Genomic DNA, 19,466 nt, shown 5'->3' with positions numbered 1-19,466 from the left:
TGCAGTTGCCCAGGCAGGGCACTGTCCTGCAGAGCGTAAGGAGAGCCAGGGGCGGAGTGTGTGACCCATCCGACACTCTCCAGTCAGACCAAAGCTGCATCCACACCCAGCACAACCTGGATTTGTGCCAACACAGACAGGGTGAGCCTGGCCCTGAGGAGGGTTGGCATGGCAGCCCTGGCCAGGGGCCAGCCCCAGGCACCGGCAGGGAGCCCAGCAAGCAGCTCTTGACTGCTGAAGCTTGGGACGCTCTCCGATTTCCCCGTGGCAGCCTCAGCCTGAGCATGGCCCAGTTCCACCAGCTCATTTGTGTACGAAACAGGAAGGGGATCAGGATGGATAAAAAAGGCCCAGCTTCTCTGAAAGCATATTTTACACCCAAAAAAAGCAAAATAAAAGCCAATGGCTTCTGTCCCCGGTCCCTCCCAAACACCCTCTGACTCTGAAGGAGCAGCCCAGGAGGATTCTGCTATGCTGTTAGACAGAAGGAGATACTGAGGCACCGGTGGCTTTTGCATTTCTCTGGCTCAGAAGGGGTTTGCTGCCAGAGAGGGCAGGCACTCCAGCAGGCAGGCAGCAGTGCCCCATCAAGCTGTGGTGCAGGGGGCCAGGACTGGCCCAGCCTCACTCCCTGCAGGAATTTTGCTCTGCTGCCAATTCCAGACAAATCCCTTTTATTTGCTTGTTCAGGTTTCAGTGCCGTAGTTGTGTTGTCTGAGCCAGCTCTCAAGAGAAAAAGGAAGAAAGAAGAGAAGAGAAGAGAAGAGAAGAGAAGAGAAGAGAAGAGAAGAGAAGAGAAGAGAAGAGAAGAGAAGAGAAGAGAAGAGAGAAGAGAGAAGAGAGAAGAGAGAAGAGAGAAGAGAGAAGAGAGAAAAGAGAAAAGACATGTGAAGGAGAGTAGCACAGCACCCGAGCAGCAGCCTTATTGCATCCTGCCTGGGGTCTGGCCAATTCCTTCCTCACGGGGTCTGGCTCCCTGCCGCAGCTCTGGACCTCCCTGGAGCTGGGACTGAGTAACTGGCAGTGGTTTGGCCCATATAGAGGTTTTGAGCACCAGGAGTCCCATAAATGCTGCTGCTTTGGGGGGTAAAGCACCGCTTGAATGTGAGCTCAGCCCCAGAATGCCCATAGGAAGGGTCCTGGCAGCCCTCTCAGGGCAGTGAGCAGCACAGTGCAGCTCTGAGCTTCCTTCTCATGCTCTCCCCAAATGAAAGTTTGCTCTAAATCACCAGCTCTGGGAGGTATGTGGGAATTTTTTTTTTACTATAATGTTTCCAGTGGAAACTGGAGCATCCCTTTCCTTCACCAACTAGGCACAGAGCTGCTCTACACTTGACAGGGCTGTGGTCACCTGGGTGGAGACCCCAGTGTCACAGAATATAGGACCCCAGGATGAAAATGAGCAGCAGTGGGATGGGATCCAAATGCATGGGAGTACAGTGATTTGGGTCGACGCTTCCCCACTGCACAGGAGATGGTCTGCTGGGCACCCCCATTCCCATGGGGGGTGAGAAGGGCAGGACCCACACCAGGATCAGCTGTGAGCACTGGGATGGGCAGGCAGGCTCCTCAACTCAAGCACTCCACAATGGAAAAGGTAGCATCCACAGTGTTTGCACCCTTCCTCACCCCCATAATCATCCTCGTGGATGCAGGACAGTCAGCTGGCCTTGGCTTTGACCTACATGTATATTTTAAATAACGTCAACTGAAATGACAAAGGAAATAATTAAGTCAGTCAAAGGCATAGAAAGGAAAATACGAAGTCAGTCAAAAAAAGGCCAAAGTGTTTCTGACCACAAGGGTGGTTCGGCTGGAGAAAAGACAGCACTGAAAGCCACAAGGGTCTGGTTTCCTCAAATCACTACTTTTCTGGTTAAAAACAAAACAGAAGAGAAGGATATTTTGGCAGCAGGTTCCTCAGGTTCTGTGGAGAAGCTGCGATGTCTCTGTTCTTGGGGGATACAGAGCAGGCATAAGGGTTACACACTGGTTATCACAGCCATGTCCCAGCTCTCTGCTCCAGCTTCCCCAAAAATTCTTCCTACAGGACAGTGATGCCCCTGCCCCGGCCTCATTCTCCCAAAGGGGGCTGTCTCCATCCCCAGCACCAAGTCCTCAGCACACATAGCACAGCTGTCCCCACAGTGTCCTACCTGCCGTTGTGTCTCCGCTCAGTGCCAGGGGACAGATCCACCCTGCTCCAGGCAGAGCTGCCCCCGGTCCCAGCCCTCGCACCAACCAGCCAGTATTCCATCCCCCAGCACCCCAAAAGGATGTGTCACGCTGTCCCCCACCCCAAAAACCAGGCTGGAGTGCCGGGATTGTTCAGAGAAGGAATTTTGGGCCAGAGGGTGCTTGCTCCAGAGATGTCCCCAACCCCCAGGGAAGGGTCACTGTGGGCAAGGTGATCTCTGGCAGCCCGACATGCCATCTCTGGGCTAGTAGTAGTCCTCCTCACTCTCCCCGTAGTCCTCAGGTGGCACGCGGGGCTTCGGCAAGGAGAAGTCTGTCAGGTTGAGTTGGTCTGAAACGGCAGCATGGGGACAATGTGACATTGCCATCCTGCTGTGCCTGTCCCCTTCCCCACCAGGACCAAAGCCAAACCATGCACGGCAGCTTTCTGCGGCATCAGCCTTATGCTCCAGCAGCTCCTGCCATACCGGTGCACTGTGCCCAAACATCCCTTCCCATGTCCCCATGAGAGCATGGCCATGGGATGCGGTGCTCACCCGGTGTGAAGACGGTCAGGCTGGCCACTGCCACCACCTCCCCGACCCTGTTCCTGGCGAAGCAGCGGTACGTGCCCTCATCCGTCACCCGCACACCCTGGATCTGGAGCCAGCCTGTCACTTCATACTTCTGGGGGCCACCTCTGAACTGCAAGAAGAGGGGATTTCTGTCAGCACTTGTGACAGAAGCAAGGGGAAATCGATGCCACAGAGCCTCGGGTCCCCTGTTTCAGCAGGCAGTGAGGTCCCAGGGTTGCTCTGGCAGCAACCATGCTATTTTCCGTTTATCCCCAGGAATAAATAAGCTTTTCCTGACCCAGCTGGGCTGCGGCTGTGTTTGCAGGCTGCTATTATGGTGCACTGGCCAGGGGTGGAGGACAGTAGAGTTTCCTCCATCCAGGCAGTGTAGGCCCACTCGGGGTGAAGTTCCTCGGCTGGACTCCGAGACAGGCTATGGGGAGGCTTGAAGGACAGAAAGATGGAAGTGGGCCATGGTGCCAGGTTCCACCTGCTCCCCTGGCTCCCTCCATCCATTCCACCACAGTTTCTTCCCCATTGGTGCCTGGCTGAGGTGCATGGCCCCTTTGCCTCTGCCCACACCCTTTAATAGCTAGGTACGCCCAGCTGGGTGCTATATTTGGGGTTGGCCGCAGGCAGGATGCTGACCCCTGGGCCTGCCAGCTCTGGGAGGGAAGCCCTGCTGAAGGGAAAAAAGGGCAGGAACTGCCTGAGTGTGCTGGTAGGACCAGAGGACAACCCAGGCTGGAAGGCACTTGGGAGATCCTCTTTCCCTGCCAGTGGGACTGCAACTGAAGCCAGCATGCACAGCAAACTAAAGGCAGGGAAGTGGGAAACTCCCTGCTGCAGGACTCTATGAATATGAATAAGTTCAAAAACTACTAGAGGAGATCACAGAAGAGAGCTATGCTGATGGCTCCTACCACCGAGACACCAGCCATGGCTCAGTCAGTCCTCATGGTGTGCAGCCTCCAGTCACCCCTTCTCATCCCCAGGCAGCCAGGCTTGGCCATTCCCAGAGTATGACCACTCTCAGGTCTGGTTGTCCATGAGCTCTAAGAAGCACTGGCTCACCCTGGGGTCGTCTTCAATGCCCTAGGCACACCACTCACCTGGACAGAGATGTGGGGGTCATCTCCAGGCAGCAGCATCTCCATGCCATCCTTCCTCCACTCAATGGATGCCATGGGGTAGGCAAAGACCTCGCAGCCAAAGATGACATCCTGCCCAGTGATGTTCCATGTGTCATAGGGAGGAGAGGTGATCTGAGGCTCTGGGGAGGGGGGTAGAAGAGAGCAGGGTGGGATCAGAAGAGGTCCCACCCTTGGCAGGTCCCACGGGCTCTCTTGGGCTGGTCTCTGGAGCAGCAGCATTTGGTTCACATAGAGATGCTGGGACCCTTCCCATGCCTCTCTCCTCTCCCTCCCATGGCAGACCCTCATCTTTCCCAAGGACATGGTCCCTCCTCACAGCTGGGACTGGGAGCTCCCTCCTCAGTCACCCCCCCCAGCCCATGGAGGGTTGCCATCCCTGCTGGCCTGAGTCTCCCTGCCTGTGCAATGATGCTCAAGGGACACAGTGCAGCAGGAACAGCGCAATGACAGCAATGTTACAAAGCAAAGCTCTCCTGAGCGATTGGAGCATGCTCCTCCTGTGGGAGAAAGGCCAAGGGGCGCTCATCCAGCCTGAGGCTGGTGAGGATGGATGAGGTAGTTGAGCTTCCAGCCAAATGAGGCCTCTGCTCTGACACAGGGCTCGTGCCAGCAATGAAGGGAGTCAGCAGGTCCCCATCTGCTGGATGGAGCCAACACCTCTGGGTTCCACATCCCTTCCCTGGAGGGATGGAGTGAGGACTACCCTTCTTACCCACACCTGCTCTGTGAGCTGGCTCATAGCATGAACCAGAGGTCAAGAGAAGGTTTCCACCTCCAAACACACCTGGGAAAACACCCAAGAACATGATGATCTACAGAAAATAAGGTCAACCTTGACATCCCTCAGGCTGTGGTGACAGCACTGGGTGACCTGTGCCGGACTGGGCAGGCTGGGCCATGGCCTTCCTGCCATGTCCCCTTCCTGTCCCCTCTCAGCCCCCACCTGAGCTGTAAATAGGAGATGGAAATCACACAGCCAAGCCAAACCAACCCCGGTTTCTATTTGCAGGAGGCAGACACATTTCTCAGGAGCAACAGGCCAGTGTGAACCCAGCACCATCGCCAAGAATTTGCTAACAATTCCCTGGAACTTCCCCATCTGCTCCAGCAGGATTTGTTGCTTCCCATAAACTCCACTCCCTCTTGGCAAAGCTGCTCCCAGATTTCTCCAATCCACTGGATGTGCAAGGCGCTCCCCCAGAGCAGCAGGGTGGGGGGGCTGGGGGGAGCCTGACGCTGCATGGAGCAGCCCTCAGTGCAGTCCTGTCCCTGTGGTTTTGCTGCCAGGTGAAACAGTTAGGTCAGACCCCCTTGCTTGTCCCTTCCCACAGCTTCAGGGCCACTACCTGACTCGCAGGGACCCTCGTGGGCCACGGTGAGGTTGGCATCAGGGTGGGCATGGGCAGCCTCCAGGAACCTGCAGATCTGGGCGTAGGTTTTGCCGTCGGAGCCGCAGAGGGCCAGGTGGGAGAGGCAGGCACACTGGGGCTCGGGCACCTCTCCGTGACGCAAGTCCCCGGCATCCAACCGGCACTCCAGGTGCTCCCCACACTTGCCATAGAAGTGGTTGGTGTTGTCCAGGTCGCAGATCTGTCCCTCCAGGTTGGCACATTCCCAGCAGCAGTCGCAGGCATCCCGCACTGTGCCAGCCAGGCACCCGCGTGGCATCGGGCACTCCTCTGGCTGGCACTCGCTGCAGCCCTCCCCTTCCTCCAGCAGCCGTTGCCAGCCCCGCTGGAGGTAGTCAGAGGTGCTGGGAAAAGCCTGGCCCAGCTGGAGCAAAGCCCAGTGCAAGGAGAGCAAGGAAAACATGAGGCGAGAGATGCTGAGGGGCTTGGCTTGAGACATCCTCATGGCAGCTCCTCTATCCCAGTCCCACTGTCACTTGGATGGGGATTTCTGGCACTGCTCCAGTCTCCCTGTCTAGATCTGAGGAGTCATCCTGGCCTGTGAGGAGGGAGAAGATGTGTTACTGGTGAAGGAAGTGTCTCCCACTCCTTCATCTCCTGGCTGGCTTGCTCTGAGCAGCAGCACTGCACAATGTGCAGGGGAGGGTTGGTTCCAGCCCCTCTCACCCCCAGCCCCACAGCCACAGCCTTTGCACCCTGGAGCTCCCCAACCAGCTCCTGCCCTGAGTCGCTGAACATCTTCTGGAGGGATAGTACTGATGACCCCAGTCCCACTAGGTTTCATCCTTGTTCCCTTGGCAGCCCAGCATGCAAAGTCCAGCCTCCTCTGACCCCAGCATAGCCTGGGAAGCCACAGGGCTGGCAGGGCACTGGACAGGCTGTTCTACAACATTATGTTTCAGCATGACCATACCCTGCTCCTGGGCTCCTGTCAGAAAGCTGCTCTCAAGCCCTTTTTCTTCCCCATTGCTTTGCAAGAATCACGAGCCCTTTTTTCCTCCCTCACCATCCACACAAGCACAGTGGAGTGGCTGATCCTGCAGACATCGTGCTCTTTCTGCGCTGGAAGCAGCCAAGCCAGGAGAATGCTCCCAGTCATGCCTGGCTTTTGTTCTCCTTCCCTCCCTGCACTGTAACCCCTCTCCTTAGGCACCACCTACATGAGAAGGGGAAAAAATGCCCACTCCGCAGAAGGTTTTGTGACCCCCTCAGTTATCACACAGGCAACTGAGGCTGAGCATGGAGGAGCTCAGTGCACAGGTGGGCAACCAGTGGACTGACAGCAGACCCAGTGTGGTCAGCCCGTACCTGCACAGCAGGGTCCCTGCTCCCAAACCCCAAGCCTGCATTACCTACTCAGGGTAACAAGAGGCTGTTTTACTCCGGGCTTCCCACCTCTGCTGGGTGATAAAACGTGACATCTCAGAGCCTGTCCCCAGAGAGGGTGACAGTGAACCAAATCCCTTTGTGAACATCCCTCCCTGCCCCCTGTTATATCCTGGCTGCCTTCCCTGAGTTGGGGTGAGGTTATGGTCCCCTGTGCAAGGGCGACCCAGCACAAGCGAGTGGGGCTGGGGAAGGGACCCAGGCAGACAGCCTGTCCCCTCTCCTCCCACTGGGAACAGCACCGAACGGCAAGATGCAGCCCCACCCAGCTACAGCCCCCACTCTCGGGGCTAACACAGCCCAGAGCTGGGGTGGGGATGGCCCGAGCAGTGGGTTACATATATGCATCCCCCGGATAACAAACCGTGAAGATTTGACCCATTTACCAGAGACCACCGAGCCCCCCAGGGGTGGAAAGGGGCAGCGCGTACCAGTGCCGGAGCCCTCCCCCGGCCCACCCTACCCCGGTCTGTACGGAGCAAGGCTCCATCCCGCGATGGATGTGGGAGGCCAGAGAACGGGTACGGGGGAATTCCAAAGTTGGTCTCTGGCTCCTCACCTCCGGGGTGCAGGCGCTGGGGGTGCTGGAAGAGTGCTGGGAAGAGGCACGACGGCCCCTGGGGTCCCCCAGGAGCCACCCCGCCATAAGCCGCCACTTACCGGAGGCGCCGGTGCCGGGGGCCGCGGGTGCGCAGTGGCCGTGGCGGCGGGGCTGCTGGCCCCCAGGGCTGCCGGCCCCCGGCCGCTCCGGCACCGCCGTGATGTCAGCGAAACGTGAATCCCCCCGCCCCTCTCCGGGCCCGCGGCCCGTCCCTGGACCGGGACACGGGCTGGCCGGCACCCCTTCCCTGCCGGGGTCCCGCCACGCACCGCACCCTGGCCCCGGGGCTCTGCCGCTCCGGCTCCCTGGCACCGGCACCTCCCCGCGGACCCCCACGCTGGGATCACCCCGAGTCGTGTGCAGGACCTGCGCCAATGCTCCGCCCCGTCCGTGGGGCAGGAGGAGACTGGGGTCCCCTCCTTTGCAGGAGACCTTGGGAACAAGTGAATGGGAGAGGTGGGCATGGCCAAGGAAGTGGTCAAAAGCGTCTCTCAACCTGTAATTTGGTTGGGAAACATAGACTGAAAAGTTGAGCAGCTGCTGTAAGTAAACGGGGGATAACTCCCGGGGGATGTCTGCACTACCCGCACACCAAGAGCCAGGTGTGAAGAGGGTATTGGGGTGTCAGCCACGGCGTTACCTTGGCTGGAGTGAAGCTACCGGGAGCAAGGGTGGGGCTGCTCCGTGCCACAGCAGTGCAAAACCCGTGTGCACACGGCTGGGGCTCCAGACCTCCCCGGCAAGCTGCCTTGCTGCTCCCTGCCTCAGTTTCCCTGGCTCTGAGGAGGGGGAAGGCAGCATGCCTTTGCAGCACAAACACGCACTGTTCATTTGCATCTTGCTCCGGATGCTGCGCCGTGGGGGATCACACAGCCCACTCCTCTCCAGGCAAGGAATTTGTGGGATTTAATTCTCCCGTGAAGCTCAAGCAAATCAGGACCCCTCTAAGGATCCGGTTTCCTTCACCATGATGCAAAAATCTGCTTTTGCTTTCCAACACCCTCCTGCAAATTCGTTCCGGGTTCCAGGGCTTTTGCTCGGTCACGTTGTGAATCCAGCCATGTCTAACGATGGAAAATGCAGCAAGCTTCAGCCCCCTTAAATCTGTCTTTGCCAGCCAAACTCCCCTCTCCAACCCCCTGCTGCAGAGTGGGGTTTCCTGCCAGCTCTGCCTTCAGCCTCACGTCCCACTCCCCCTCTGTGGCCCCCAGCCCCTTGGCTCAGGGCTGCCTTCCTCCCTGGCTCCCCTTGTCCAGCCTATTGAATGCGGTCCCCACATGTCACAAGTTTTCAGGTCCAGCATCCACGAGTTGTGGAGCAGCTGGGGCTGCAGCTGTTTTGAGAGCAGGGAAAAAGTCAGGAAGGGCTGAGGTTTTCCTACACACAGCCCCAGAGCTGGGTCAGAGCCTGAGTAGAGAGGAGACAGACTGTAGGTGACGCAGACAGGGGTGCTGAGCCTCCTGGGCTATCCCTGCCATACCACCCTTCCTGCCTTGAGGTATCCCTGCACCAAACACACCCTCACTTGCCCCTGCTCCACACAGGGGGAAAAGCAGTGGGGCAAGGCTGGCCCACCTTCTGCCCACAAAGCTCCTGGCCAGCACAGAAACAGAGCCAGCACTTAAATCCCAGGCACTGCTGAAATCAGGGGCCACCAGTGTTTCAGGTTGTGTCTCTTGCCCTCAGCAAGGGGGAACAGGCCCCAGTGCTGCTGTCCTGTCCCCACACATGGTTCCTTCTCCCATGTGCCAAGGCCTGAGCCCCCATCTTCATGGGATTATCATGGCCTCTGCGCGGCTGGATTCATCTGAGCATCACTGTGGCATCAGCCACGAACAAGGGAGAACCCCTGGCCAAAGGGGAAATCCAAACACAGATCTGAGCAGGAACAGCTCCAGTTGTGGAGCAACACAACCCAGCCCCAGAAAGCCAAGGGCAGCTCAGCTCAGCTCAACAAGATGGAGCTCAAACCTGGCAGATAATTAAACCTCCTGTTTAATGAGACTATTGAATGTGCTAATAAACAGTAGCAGCTATGAATGAGGGGTGGAAGATGTAACCTGTGCTTAACAAGGAGTTCTGCTCAATTACACCTGAAGTCGATCAACGCAGCCAGGGCTGCAAAAGGGGTTTGTGGCTTATGTTGCTTGACAACTTTGTGGGAAAAAGAGTGATCACCGCACTGCACGGCCCGGCACTTGGGTAAATCCCTACCAGTGATGGCTAGTCCTCTCTCCTTTTTCCTCACTTTTCATGAGGAATTGGAGCTTTGGAGCTCCTGGAATTGGGCTTTGAAGGCTGAGCCTTAAGCACCTAAGCCTCCTCCTCCCTTCCTGGTGGGTTGCTCCCCATCACTGTTTTCTTATCTTGTGATGGTCCCATTGAAGCCAGGAATCCATAGGTGCTCCTGGCAGCCCCACATCCGTGGCATCGCTCTGGAGCTCTGTCATCACACCGAAACACCTGACATCCAGTCAAGAGTACCACACAGCTTCTGGCCCCACTGACCCCTCTGCATCTTTGGGCTGATCCCCCAGACACCCCACAGCGATCTGGGGTTTACGGCAGATGAAGCCAAGGGAAAAATCCGCTCTGGAAAGAAAGCCCTAGGCCAAGTGACTCAATGTACGTCATGTGAGGCAGGGCTGGCAAGCAGCATTGGGGCTGGGCTGGTGGGGCTGAGAATGTGGGTTATGTCACAGCAGAAGCAAATGTCACCGGAGATCCTGGGACAGAATGTTGCCAACGCACTGCCTGGGGCTGTGGGGGTCTCCGTCTGATAGTAAACCAAATCTCCCTCATTTCACGTCAAATACACTCTGTTTCCTGCTGTCTGACAGCCTGAAACAGCCCTGTTCTGGCCAGCCCACACCAAGGCTGCATGGTTCTCGAGGAGTTCCAGCCACATTCCAGGGCTCCACTGTGGGGACGAGGCACGGGCAGCAGGCAGGTCCCCCCCGCCTGCGTGCCAGGCCGGACCTGCTCTGGGAAGCAGCCAGGCTCAGGTTTCTCCAGGCTTTTCCAGACCGAATTCCTCTGAAGAACCAACCCATCAGCAAATTCTTGGGGAAGCGGTTGCAGCTGTGTGCAGGGTGAGCCGGCCCCGAGGCTCGATGGCTGAATGGTAAGGGACGTCCCGGTCCCCAGTCTGCCCAGGGTCCCCGGCTCCATCCCCGCAGGAATCATGCCGTTTCCTGAGGTTTTCCCACCAGCCCCATCCAAGCGCTAATCTAATAACCCGGGGGCAGGAACCGAAAAGGCGGCGGGGGCTGCATTCCCGGGATGTCCCCGCACTGGCACGGTGGTGCCAACTTTGACACTCCGGTGCCGGGTGAGAGCGGATCCCACCGCCCCGTGACCGGCCCGGCTCCTCCCACACCCCGACCCCGCAGCAAACAGGAGCACCCCGCAGCCCCTGCGTGTCCCCGCCCGGCCCGCGGGGCTGCCCGGCACAGGGCGCGGGTGGCGGTGCGGGCAGGCGGCTGCGGGGTCTCTGCTGCCACCTCCAGGGCACTGCTGGCCTCGTCCCGGCCCCTTGCGGCGACACTGACCCTGTGCCTGGGGGCTGCAGGACCTGGAGTAATGCACGGACACCTCAGCCCCACCACCCTTATCTTCCCGTGCGCTAAAAGTCCCGCTATCAGCCGAGCCTGGGAGCCCTCACCGCAATGTAGTGTCCTGAGGGGCTTGGGTACATCCTCCTGTGGTGGGGGATCCTCTGTTCAGCCTGCCCTGGTGCTTAGGGCTGCATGGCCCCCCCAGACGGCGTGGGCGCTCCAGAGGGTGCTGCCAGCTCAGTGGCACCGCGCCCGCTGTCTCCTTTGCCACCCTCCCTTTCGCCAGCCTCCAGAAGCGCCAGCAGGGCTGGGATGCAGCCAGGGAAGGTGACCCGCTGCCAGCACCTCGGCACCCCCTTCCACTGGGGAGGGGGAGCCTGCCCGCTCCCCCCTGCAAGAGGCTGCCCATTTCCAGGCGTCATTAAAGAGCAATTAGCTGGAAATTAAGCTGAGAACAAGTATTGATTAGCTCATTAAGGCTGGGGGAGCCGGCTGAGGCGGTAGGAATTGCTGCCGCTCGCGCTCATTATGGGCAAGGTTAAACTGTGTGGTCTGGCAGCTCATTAAAAATGCCAGGGACCAATCGGTGACCCCAGCCCAGCGCCGCCCAGAGCCCCCAGCACCCCTGGGGACATCCAGCAGCTGTCTTTCTGGGACTGGCCCTTGACCTCTGTGATGAGCCATCTCGGGAAGGGACCGAGCATCCTTGCTCCCCTGCATCCACTGCTGCATCCTGGGCTCCCCTGCGGAGGCAGTGGTGTCACTTCTGGGCTTGTCAACCCCCCAAAACTGACTGGCCAAGTGAGTTTTCTCTCCCCCAATCAGGGGAATCCACGAGGACATGTTGCTCCTAGCACAGCGAAGTGGCTATGTCTTTGGGCTCACTGCACTGCTGCAACCTCCGGCGCAGAGCAGACACCGTGGCTGCTTTGCACGGCGGCACCCCAGACCTGCAACGCACCAGAGCTGAGTTTGTCGTGTCTCTGCCTAGCGGTGCCAGCTTGTGCAGGTGGGGGACAGACCAAAGGGGATCTCAGGGGTGGAATGAAAGCAGATGACAGGTGAAAGACACTCAGTGGCTCTGTGTGGTCGAGTACTGCCACACCACACTGCCCTGTATCAGCTCAGCTCGGGGGGCCTCTTGGGGTGACCCTCACAGCTCGGGGGGCCTCTTGGAGTGACCCCAGACTCTGCCCGGCCAGATCCATTCAGCCGGACCCAGCCGCCCCGAACATCTGTGTCTCTGGTCCCATGTCCCTCCCATTTCCATCTCTGCCTCTCGTGGCCGCCAGCAGCTCAGGGCCAGCTCCCAGCCAGCACACACAAGGAGGGTGTCCCTGCAAAGCCGGGCAGTGCGTGTGGGAGGAGGCAGGTGTCATCATTATTTTTGTTTTCTTTATACTGCTCTGGAAATATATTGTATTCTCAGATAATCCCGTTCAATTACACCACAATAAAACACATAATAAAAACGTAATTCATTTTTCCTGAGCGCTCCATCTCCCTGTGTCTTGGCAAGCTATTAAAAATTTGTCTTCATTTTTCTGGCAAGAGCCTTGTACCTTTTCATCTTTAATTTATGAGAGCAGAATAGCTACTGACAAGCCCTTATTGCACGGCGAGGGGCTGCATTATTTATAAGCCACCAATGGCTGGCTCAGGGGAGATATTTGCAATATTCCAGGGCTGGGAGAAGGAGGGGGACAGATTCCTGATGTGCCTATCCCAATCCACTCACTTCCCCACCCTGGATGGGTGCTGGGTGCAGGTGTTCTCCTGGCTGCCCCTCGAGAGGAGCAGCCCCAGCCTGGCCTCTGTCAGCCCCTGCCAGCTGAGGCACAGGGTTGCTTTGGGCTGCCTGGCCCTTATCTTGTCACTGCTGCATCTGCCCCTCCTGGCCTTTGCAGTGGCTCTCACTCCTCCGTCCTTCAGCACAGGGCACTGCAGAGCACGGCTGCCTCCATCCTCCCTGGATGGACATCCATCGCTCCTTCTGCCTGCCCTAGTTGGACAGAAAGCTGAGGGAGAGGCAGCTGCTGCCGGCAGGCTGGCCAGGGTCCGGCGACAGCAGCTATGTGCTCTCCCATGTGCTCTCCGATAATCGTGCATAGAAAGTGGGATAAAAATAGTCCTGCAGTGGAGGCACAGGAGCAGGGCCCCGATTGTCCTGTAAGCGGGCTGCAAGAGGGGGTGTGAGTGTGGGCAGAGCCAGGGTGACGCTCTGGCCTCTCCAAACCAGAAGCATCCAGGGCAGCAGCTTAGCAAAGCTCTGCGCAGCGGCGAGGCCCAAAGCCGACTGTACTAAAAAAAGCCCTCCTGACAGCTGGATAAGCTTAAACACACACCAGGCCAGCCAGAGCTGCTGCAAAGGCAGCGAGCTGGAAAGCAGGGAACAGAACCCAGCCCCAGGGGGTGCAGAGGCACCCCAGAAGCCAGCCTGCCCCTCCCTCCTGCTCCCATCCTCACCCCAACAGCAGCTCCTTTCCACCATATACAAACTAGCAAGCAGCACGCTTCTCTTTGCTGTTGGTTTTGTATAAACAATCTGCCTTTATTGTTTGGTGTATATATAGGTACATTATATGTATATCAAAAATATCTAGAGGAAACCACAGTGCACTTAAAGCTATTTGAGAAGGTCCACCTGAAAGCAAGCACTCCAGGAGGGGGTAGAGTAACCCCTCAGGGGAAGCCCAGCCCTGAACACAGATGGCATTAAAATGAGAAGAAAAACCAAGACTCTACTGGGATTAGAATGTGCCATTTGCTCTGGGGATGGAAGCAGCAGAAAGCCAGATTAAATCCCCAGAGCAGCCCAGAGGAGAGCAGAAGGTGAGCTGGGAGCACATGCCTGGGCTGGGAGAGCCCCCTCACTCTGAGTTCAAGCCACTGAGCAATTGATCACTCACCCCAGCTATTTCAGGTATGGGGAGTTTTCCTCTCCGAAAGCTGCTCTGCCACCCCCAGGCACCAGCTGCTGAACCGCTGGGCACCGTAGGGTGCCTGCAGAGGTGTTCTACCTTCAATTGCTGATTCTCTGCTGCCTCCTAAAGCTGGGGAGCACCATTTTTTTCCTCACCCCACATTTCTTCTCCTCCACCACAGCTCACAAGGTCCCTGGTGTCGCTGCCCGCACTTCCCTGTGCACTGCACAGAGCTACAGGCACATGCAGAGTAAGCACAGGAGGAGTGCACCAGGGTGCCAGCCAGGAGGTCCCCAGAGCAGGGCTGAGCCGGGCATGGAGACAGGGTTTGGTGTGGTGCTGCACGGCTGCAGGCACCCCAGGAAGCAGGGCTGAGCACCTGGGACCTACAGACACGCAAGGGCCAAGGGAAAGCGGCGGCAGCCCCAAGGGGATCCGAAGGGCGAAGCTCAGCGATGCGCTGGCCCAGCAGCTCCGTGGGACACATCTCGGCCACCACAGGAGCCTGTTCAGAGCCCTTTGTTGAAGTAGACAGTCTCCAGCCATGGATCTTTCTTCCGGATCTGATCTTGGACTTCAGGCTCCAGGCTGCTCACAGGCATTGAACTGCGGAGGAAACATGGATACACAGGATGGAGGGGGTATACCCACCAGTGGCCTCAGGTTGGAAACTACCTGCTGCACCCCATGGAGATGCTGTCCCCATGGCCCAGCACAGACCCTTGGGTCTGCACTGCTGTGTGTGCACAGAGATGTGTGTGCCCAGGCTCAAGCCCCTGACTGCGAGAAGGAGCCAAAGAATCTCTTGGGAGTCCGAGAGCACAATGAGCCCATGCACCCCCTGCCCATACAGGAGCCACACGTGCAGGCAAAGTGCCTGTCTGTACCTTTTCTGAGGGAAGAGTGCGCAGCACAGCGGGGTGGCAAACACCAAACTGCAAGGGAAAGATGTGGAGAGGTGAAGCTGGGCTGCATAAATCACCCACACCCACCCACGGCCTGATCCCAGAGCAGCAATGAGGCAGCCCAGAGCTGTGGTGGGTGTTCAGCCAGGAAAGGGCTACGGAGATGCCCTCTCCAAGCTCCAGACCCTACATCTGGCTCCTGAGGTGGGGCAAAGCTTGTCCCCCAATATGTGGGGGAACAGCAATGCTGCGCAGGAGCCATGGGAGGTCTGAGAGACACCAAGATGAAGCAAAACAACTCCTAGCCCCAAAACCTTATATCCCATCCTGTCTGCCTGGGATGCCACCAGCCTGGCCAAGCTCTGGCATCCCCCTAAGAAACTTCGGGGCAGTTCTCCCCCCCCACTGCCAAGCAGAGTTCCCAGCAGCACTGTCCCATACACCTGGGCTTGGTCTGCACCCGGGGCAGTGATGCCCATCAGTGGATGGTGACTTACCAGAGTCCCACCAGGCCAACCTGCAGGGGAGCATTCAGGTACGGGTACCGCTGCCAGGGACAGGGAGAGGATGTGTGTCAGTGCAGTGGACAGGGCTGAAAGGTGTCTATTTCCCAACAGGGTGCCAGCTCTGAGGGGTGCCAACAATGTGCCACACTCGGTGGATGTCCCTACGCCCACCCTCCCATCCCAGGCTCACTGGTACCTTCAGGAAAGCTCTCTTCTCCAGCATGTTCATGATCACCGGTGGAATGGCTGAGGCAGGGAGGAAGGAGATGAGCTCCCAGTGTTCACAGGTCCCTGCCAGCAGTGGGATCCCATCCCACGCTGCCAGAGATCAGCTGCAATCTCTCAACACAGGTGGAGGAGGGGACACTCACCCATGGCTGGCGCTGCCATGCCGATGCGGGACACCACCACCTGAAAAATGGCCTTCTGGGCTGCTGCTGTGGATTCACCCAGGCGGTTCCCATTCTCATCCGTGACAGGAATCCCCAGCTTGAGCTCTCTGCAGGGACAGAGAGGGTGAGGGGGCCACAGGGCACAAGGGTGAGGGGATCAGGACACAGGACAGGGACATGTCTCCAAGGAAGGCTGGCACCCTCCTGTACCCCATCCACTGTCTGCACTGTCTCAGCTGGACCCACATTCACATTTGGGAGCAGTCCTCAACAGGGCTGTACGGGGACCAATAACCCCCTGGGTTACAATCAGGTGCTTGCACCCTGAAGCCAACCCCTCCATGCTAAGGGCCAGGAAGGAAGTCCCTGCATTCCCCACCAGTGCCTGTGAAGCCTGAGGCAAGCCTGTCCCACCCCAGGGCTCACCTCTGCCTCATCAGCGGGATGTTGATGCAGTTGGCAGCTGCCACAGCCGCGAAAGGCACGTACCGGCCAATGATGGCTGGCAGGTGCTGGGGGAAAAGCAGGAACACGTCACGTAGAGGGTCTGGGGGCAGAGCTGGCTGTCCCCGGGTCTGCAAGACTTCCTGCAAGACCCTGGGGTGTCCCAGCCCCACTAGGGGAAAAATGTCCCCTCCTCCCCTGCAACTCCCAGCTGGTAAAAGCTGCATAGACCAAAGGGTGTGGGGGGTCCCAGGTCCCCTGTCAGGCCTGGAAAGAGGCTGAGGGGTGAAAGAAGCCGGAAGATACATCTGGAGTAAGGCTGGAGGGACAGGCCATCTCCACGGCCTTCACTGGGGAGAAGAGTTGCCTTGTGAGGGCAACCTTAGCAAACCCCTTTTCTTCATTTTTCCCCCCACTCCGTGTGAATCTCCTGCTCAGCTCAGAGCTCAGGGAGATCCCATGGGGAGGGTCCAGGTCCCTCCAACCATGATGGCCAAAGATCACCTTACCTTGGTGAGAGACTTGAGCCCCAGTGCTGTGACAACTGCCCCCGTGGTCGCGCTCACATAGGCTGTCCCCAGCTGGCTGAAAGAGCAGAAAGTGACACCAGTAAGCCAGGCTCTCCCCATCCCAGTTGTCCCTCCAAAAGAGGGAACAGCATGCCCTTCAAGAGCACCAGGATACCTCTGGCTTCCTCTCCCAGCTGTACCACCAACCCTGACAGCCCCATTGGCATCCATCTCTGCCTTCACCAGATCCCCATTATCCCATCTCACAGTTCCCTGCTATTCAAGGCACCCCCCTGGTGTTTTGGGGTGCCTCAAGGACCTAGTCAGAAAGATGCTTACCTGGGGGTGATGGGTGCATCCCCGCTGCGGTTGGTGTAGTTGACAATGGCATTGAAGGACTGGTTGACCCACTGCCAGAACAGCACAGCCGGTGTGGTTCTGCCAGAGAGAGGAGAGTGACACTGGGGGATGCCACCCATGCTCCTACAGCATGAGCTGGGTATGAGACATGTGTCCCCTCCTCACCCCAGAGCCAGGAGGATCCTCCAGGCATCCTCTTGGTCCTGGGGTGAGGAGGGAAGAGGTACCTGTAGAAGGTCAACATGCAACCAGTGATGGTCATGTTCATGGGGACCTGAGCAGACATGCGTCCCACAAGGATCATCTTCTCGCCCGTGTCAGGGTGGAAAGCCGAATCATAGATGTACTTTGCCCGCCAAAGCTGGTCCTCTGTCAGCCCAGGGTGTACGGTGCCTGCCCTGCCAGGTAAGGGTAACACCTGCTGAAGGACCCTCTGCCAGCACACATGGCCTCACTGGTCCCCCACATTACTTGCAGCAGCTGCAAGATGCCTTAGGGACCAGCCAGGCAGTTTTGGGGGCTTGTTTTGGCCAGGGGGGCCAGCATCACTTCTATTCCCACTCCTGGGAACAGCCCCAAGGCTGTATCCTGCCCAGGAGCAGTGCTGAGGGTACATCTGTCTTCCCAGGGGATACCTGTAGTCCTCCACTACCCGTCGGGCTTCCTCCAGTGTAGCCCCAGAGAGCAGCAGGTTTCGGGGGTCAGTCACCATGAAGAAGTGCTTGGCCCGGCCCTGAAAGGTGCTCTGGTCCCAGCGGGGCTCCTGGATGTTGATGGTGGCAGGCAAGGATGGTGGCATTTTCTGACAGGTCAGGGGATGAAAGGGTTATGTGGGATGTGGTGCCTGTGTGTCCCCCTCCGCACCCCTGCTGCGGCAGCTCTGGTGCTCGCCCAGCCAGGGGGGACAAGGGGTGAACAGGAAGCCCCTTTGTAATGGAGCTCAGCAGCGACTCCTGAGTCCACCCAGCACATGGGGCAGGTCGTGGGTGGTGTGATCCCACCACGGCACCCTGCAATGTGCCAGCGAGAACCCCCTGACCTCGCTTACACCAGTCACCAGAAGTCAGGGACGCCCCAGACCAGCAGAGCACGCCAGTCACAGAGGAGGGGACAGAGACCCACCACTTCGGGGCCACACCTGCTGCCAGCACCGGGGGAGCAGAGCGAGGAAGGGCACTGGAAGGAGGAATGTCCCTCCCGGCAAGGCACCGACACACGCAGCACGGCTCTATTTCCACACCCGCCCTTCCCCGCGAGAAACGGCGTTCCTCTCCCGTCCTTCCCGCGCCGAGCATCCCTCCCGCCACGCGTGACCCTCCCTGCGTAGGGACCCGGGGCACCCCCTGCACTCACGACTCCCGGGGCAGCGCCCGCCGTGCCCGTGCCCGTGCCCGTGCCCGCGCCGCCGCCGCCGCCGCCCCGCTCCCGCCCTGCGCGCGCTGACGTGCGGTCTCGTCACGGGTGGGCGGCCCCGCGCCGGGCGGGGCGGGGCGGGCGGCGTGCGGGGGGCGGCGGGGACCACGCGTGACCGGGGCCGGCGGCGGGGGGAGCGGTACGTGCCGAGCCACACGCGGCGCCCGTGGCCCTCCCGCGCTTGTGTGGGCGTGCCCGTGGGCGCTCACGTGCCTGCCCGTGACCGCGCGCGTGTGCTCGCGCGTCGGCGCTTCCGGTCGCTCGGGTGCGCGTGTGTTTGCACGTGGGTGTTCACGTGCGCGTTGCCGCGCGTCCCCGTGTCAGCCGCGCGTCCCCGTGTCAGCCGCGCGCGTGTCCCTCGGGGTCTCGATGCCCGCGCTACGCGCCCGCGAGTGCCCGTAGCGCCGCGCACGCGCCGCGTTGGCGTCCACGCGTGTCGCGGTGGTTGCGCCGGAGCGCGCGGGGGCCGCGCCTCCGCGGGCGTGGGCGCGGGCGCCGGCTCGTGCGTGGGGCGGTGCGTGCCGGCACACGCGTGTGTGTGAGCGGGGCCGCGGCCGCGCGCGTGCGGCGCTCCGCGGGTGTCTGTGAGTGCGCGCAAGGGCACGAACACGCATGCCGTGGACGTGTGGGTGCATGGGGTGCGTGTGCATGTGGGTGCGTGTCCCCACGCCGGCCGTGCCCCCCCAGCCCCTCACCCCGGCGTTGTCGGGGGGGGCTGCCCCGGGGCGGCCCCCCCGCGCCGGCCCCCGTCCCCGCCGCCCCCCCGCAGCCCCCCCGCAGCCCCCGCGGCCGCCGCGCATCACCTGAAACCGCCGCGGTGTCGGGTTCGCGCTGGCGGCGCCGGGCCCCGCCGGGGGGTCACGGCCGGCCCGGGCTGGAGGCGATGCCCCCCGGGGAGGGGGACACGGGGGGATACCGGCTCGCATCACCGGAGGGAGCGGAGCTGGGGGACACGACACCCCCCCCTCCCCTGACCGTGCCTCAGTTTCCCCTGTGTGCCCCTGGGATGCTCCGTGCTAAGGGAGGAGGTCAGGGGGGACACCACATCCCTTGCCACACGAGCCTCGCGGGGGGACGCGCCCCCAGACCCCCTGGCGGGGGACACACACGGGACTGCCCCCCCTCCGCCAGCTGCAAGGCCAGCCCCGGCCGCTCT

At 59.7% G+C, this 19,466-nt stretch overlaps 2 protein-coding genes across 4 annotated transcripts; both read right to left on the bottom strand.

Annotated features, from left to right (window-relative positions):
- Window positions 1–1,749: 1,749 nt before the first annotated feature.
- KAZALD1 (Kazal type serine peptidase inhibitor domain 1) lies at window positions 1,750–7,466 on the bottom strand. Of its 2 annotated transcripts, none has more exons than XM_032116856.1 (5): window positions 7,360–7,466; window positions 5,251–5,851; window positions 3,863–4,023; window positions 2,733–2,880; window positions 1,750–2,527 (listed from the first exon to the last, which is right to left on the bottom strand). In XM_032116856.1, the coding sequence occupies exons 2-5, from the start codon at window positions 5,756–5,758 to the stop codon at window positions 2,442–2,444; spliced, it is 903 nt and encodes a 300-aa protein (XP_031972747.1). In that variant the 5' UTR covers window positions 5,759–5,851; window positions 7,360–7,466; the 3' UTR covers window positions 1,750–2,441. The 2 variants fall into 2 exon arrangements, with proteins under 2 accessions (XP_031972747.1, XP_031972748.1); XM_032116857.1 differs by lacking the exon at window positions 7,360–7,466 and adding an exon at window positions 7,259–7,349.
- A 5,910-nt stretch (window positions 7,467–13,376) lies between these two features.
- Window positions 13,377–19,258, bottom strand: SFXN3 (sideroflexin 3). 2 transcript variants are annotated; one of them, XM_032117026.1, is made up of 11 exons: window positions 18,251–18,301; window positions 17,533–17,699; window positions 17,125–17,295; window positions 16,877–16,975; window positions 16,538–16,613; window positions 16,011–16,096; window positions 15,564–15,691; window positions 15,389–15,438; window positions 15,184–15,233; window positions 14,669–14,716; window positions 13,377–14,387 (listed from the first exon to the last, which is right to left on the bottom strand). In XM_032117026.1, exons 2-11 carry the CDS (start codon window positions 17,694–17,696, stop codon window positions 14,291–14,293), a joined length of 969 nt encoding a protein of 322 aa, XP_031972917.1. In that variant the 5' UTR covers window positions 17,697–17,699; window positions 18,251–18,301; the 3' UTR covers window positions 13,377–14,290. The 2 variants fall into 2 exon arrangements, with proteins under 2 accessions (XP_031972917.1, XP_031972916.1); XM_032117025.1 differs by lacking the exon at window positions 18,251–18,301 and adding an exon at window positions 19,114–19,258 and having other exon boundaries at window positions 13,382–14,387.
- Between the last annotated feature and the right edge of the window lie 208 nt (window positions 19,259–19,466).

The sequence above is a fragment of the Corvus moneduloides genome, chromosome 8 (genome assembly GCF_009650955.1).
Source record: "Corvus moneduloides isolate bCorMon1 chromosome 8, bCorMon1.pri, whole genome shotgun sequence".
Taxonomy (NCBI): domain Eukaryota; kingdom Metazoa; phylum Chordata; class Aves; order Passeriformes; family Corvidae; genus Corvus; species Corvus moneduloides.
The sequence above is the reverse complement of the archived record's forward strand: the minus strand, read 5'-3'. Positions and strand labels throughout refer to the sequence as shown.

Bases quoted from the DNA above. Each gene is read 5' to 3' on its own strand.
- SFXN3 (XM_032117025.1), bottom strand. From the start codon at position 19,236: ATGCGAGCCGGTATCCCCCCGTGTCCCCCTCCCCGGGGGGCATCGCCT. The intron at 16,976-17,124 runs GTACCTCTTCCC...TCTCTCTGGCAG, and splicing joins TGCATGTTGACCTTCTACAG to AACCACACCGGCTGTGCTGT. The intron at 15,234-15,388 runs GTACCAGTGAGC...TGTCCCTGGCAG, and splicing joins AGAAGAGAGCTTTCCTGAAG to CGGTACCCGTACCTGAATGC.
- KAZALD1 (XM_032116856.1), bottom strand. From the start codon at position 5,758: ATGAGGATGTCTCAAGCCAAGCCCCTCAGCATCTCTCGCCTCATGTTT. The intron at 4,024-5,250 runs GTAGTGGCCCTG...CCCCCTCCCCAG, and splicing joins CGAGGGTCCCTGCGAGTCAG to AGCCTCAGATCACCTCTCCT. The intron at 2,881-3,862 runs GTGAGTGGTGTG...CTCTTCTTGCAG, and splicing joins ACCCCCACATCTCTGTCCAG to TTCAGAGGTGGCCCCCAGAA.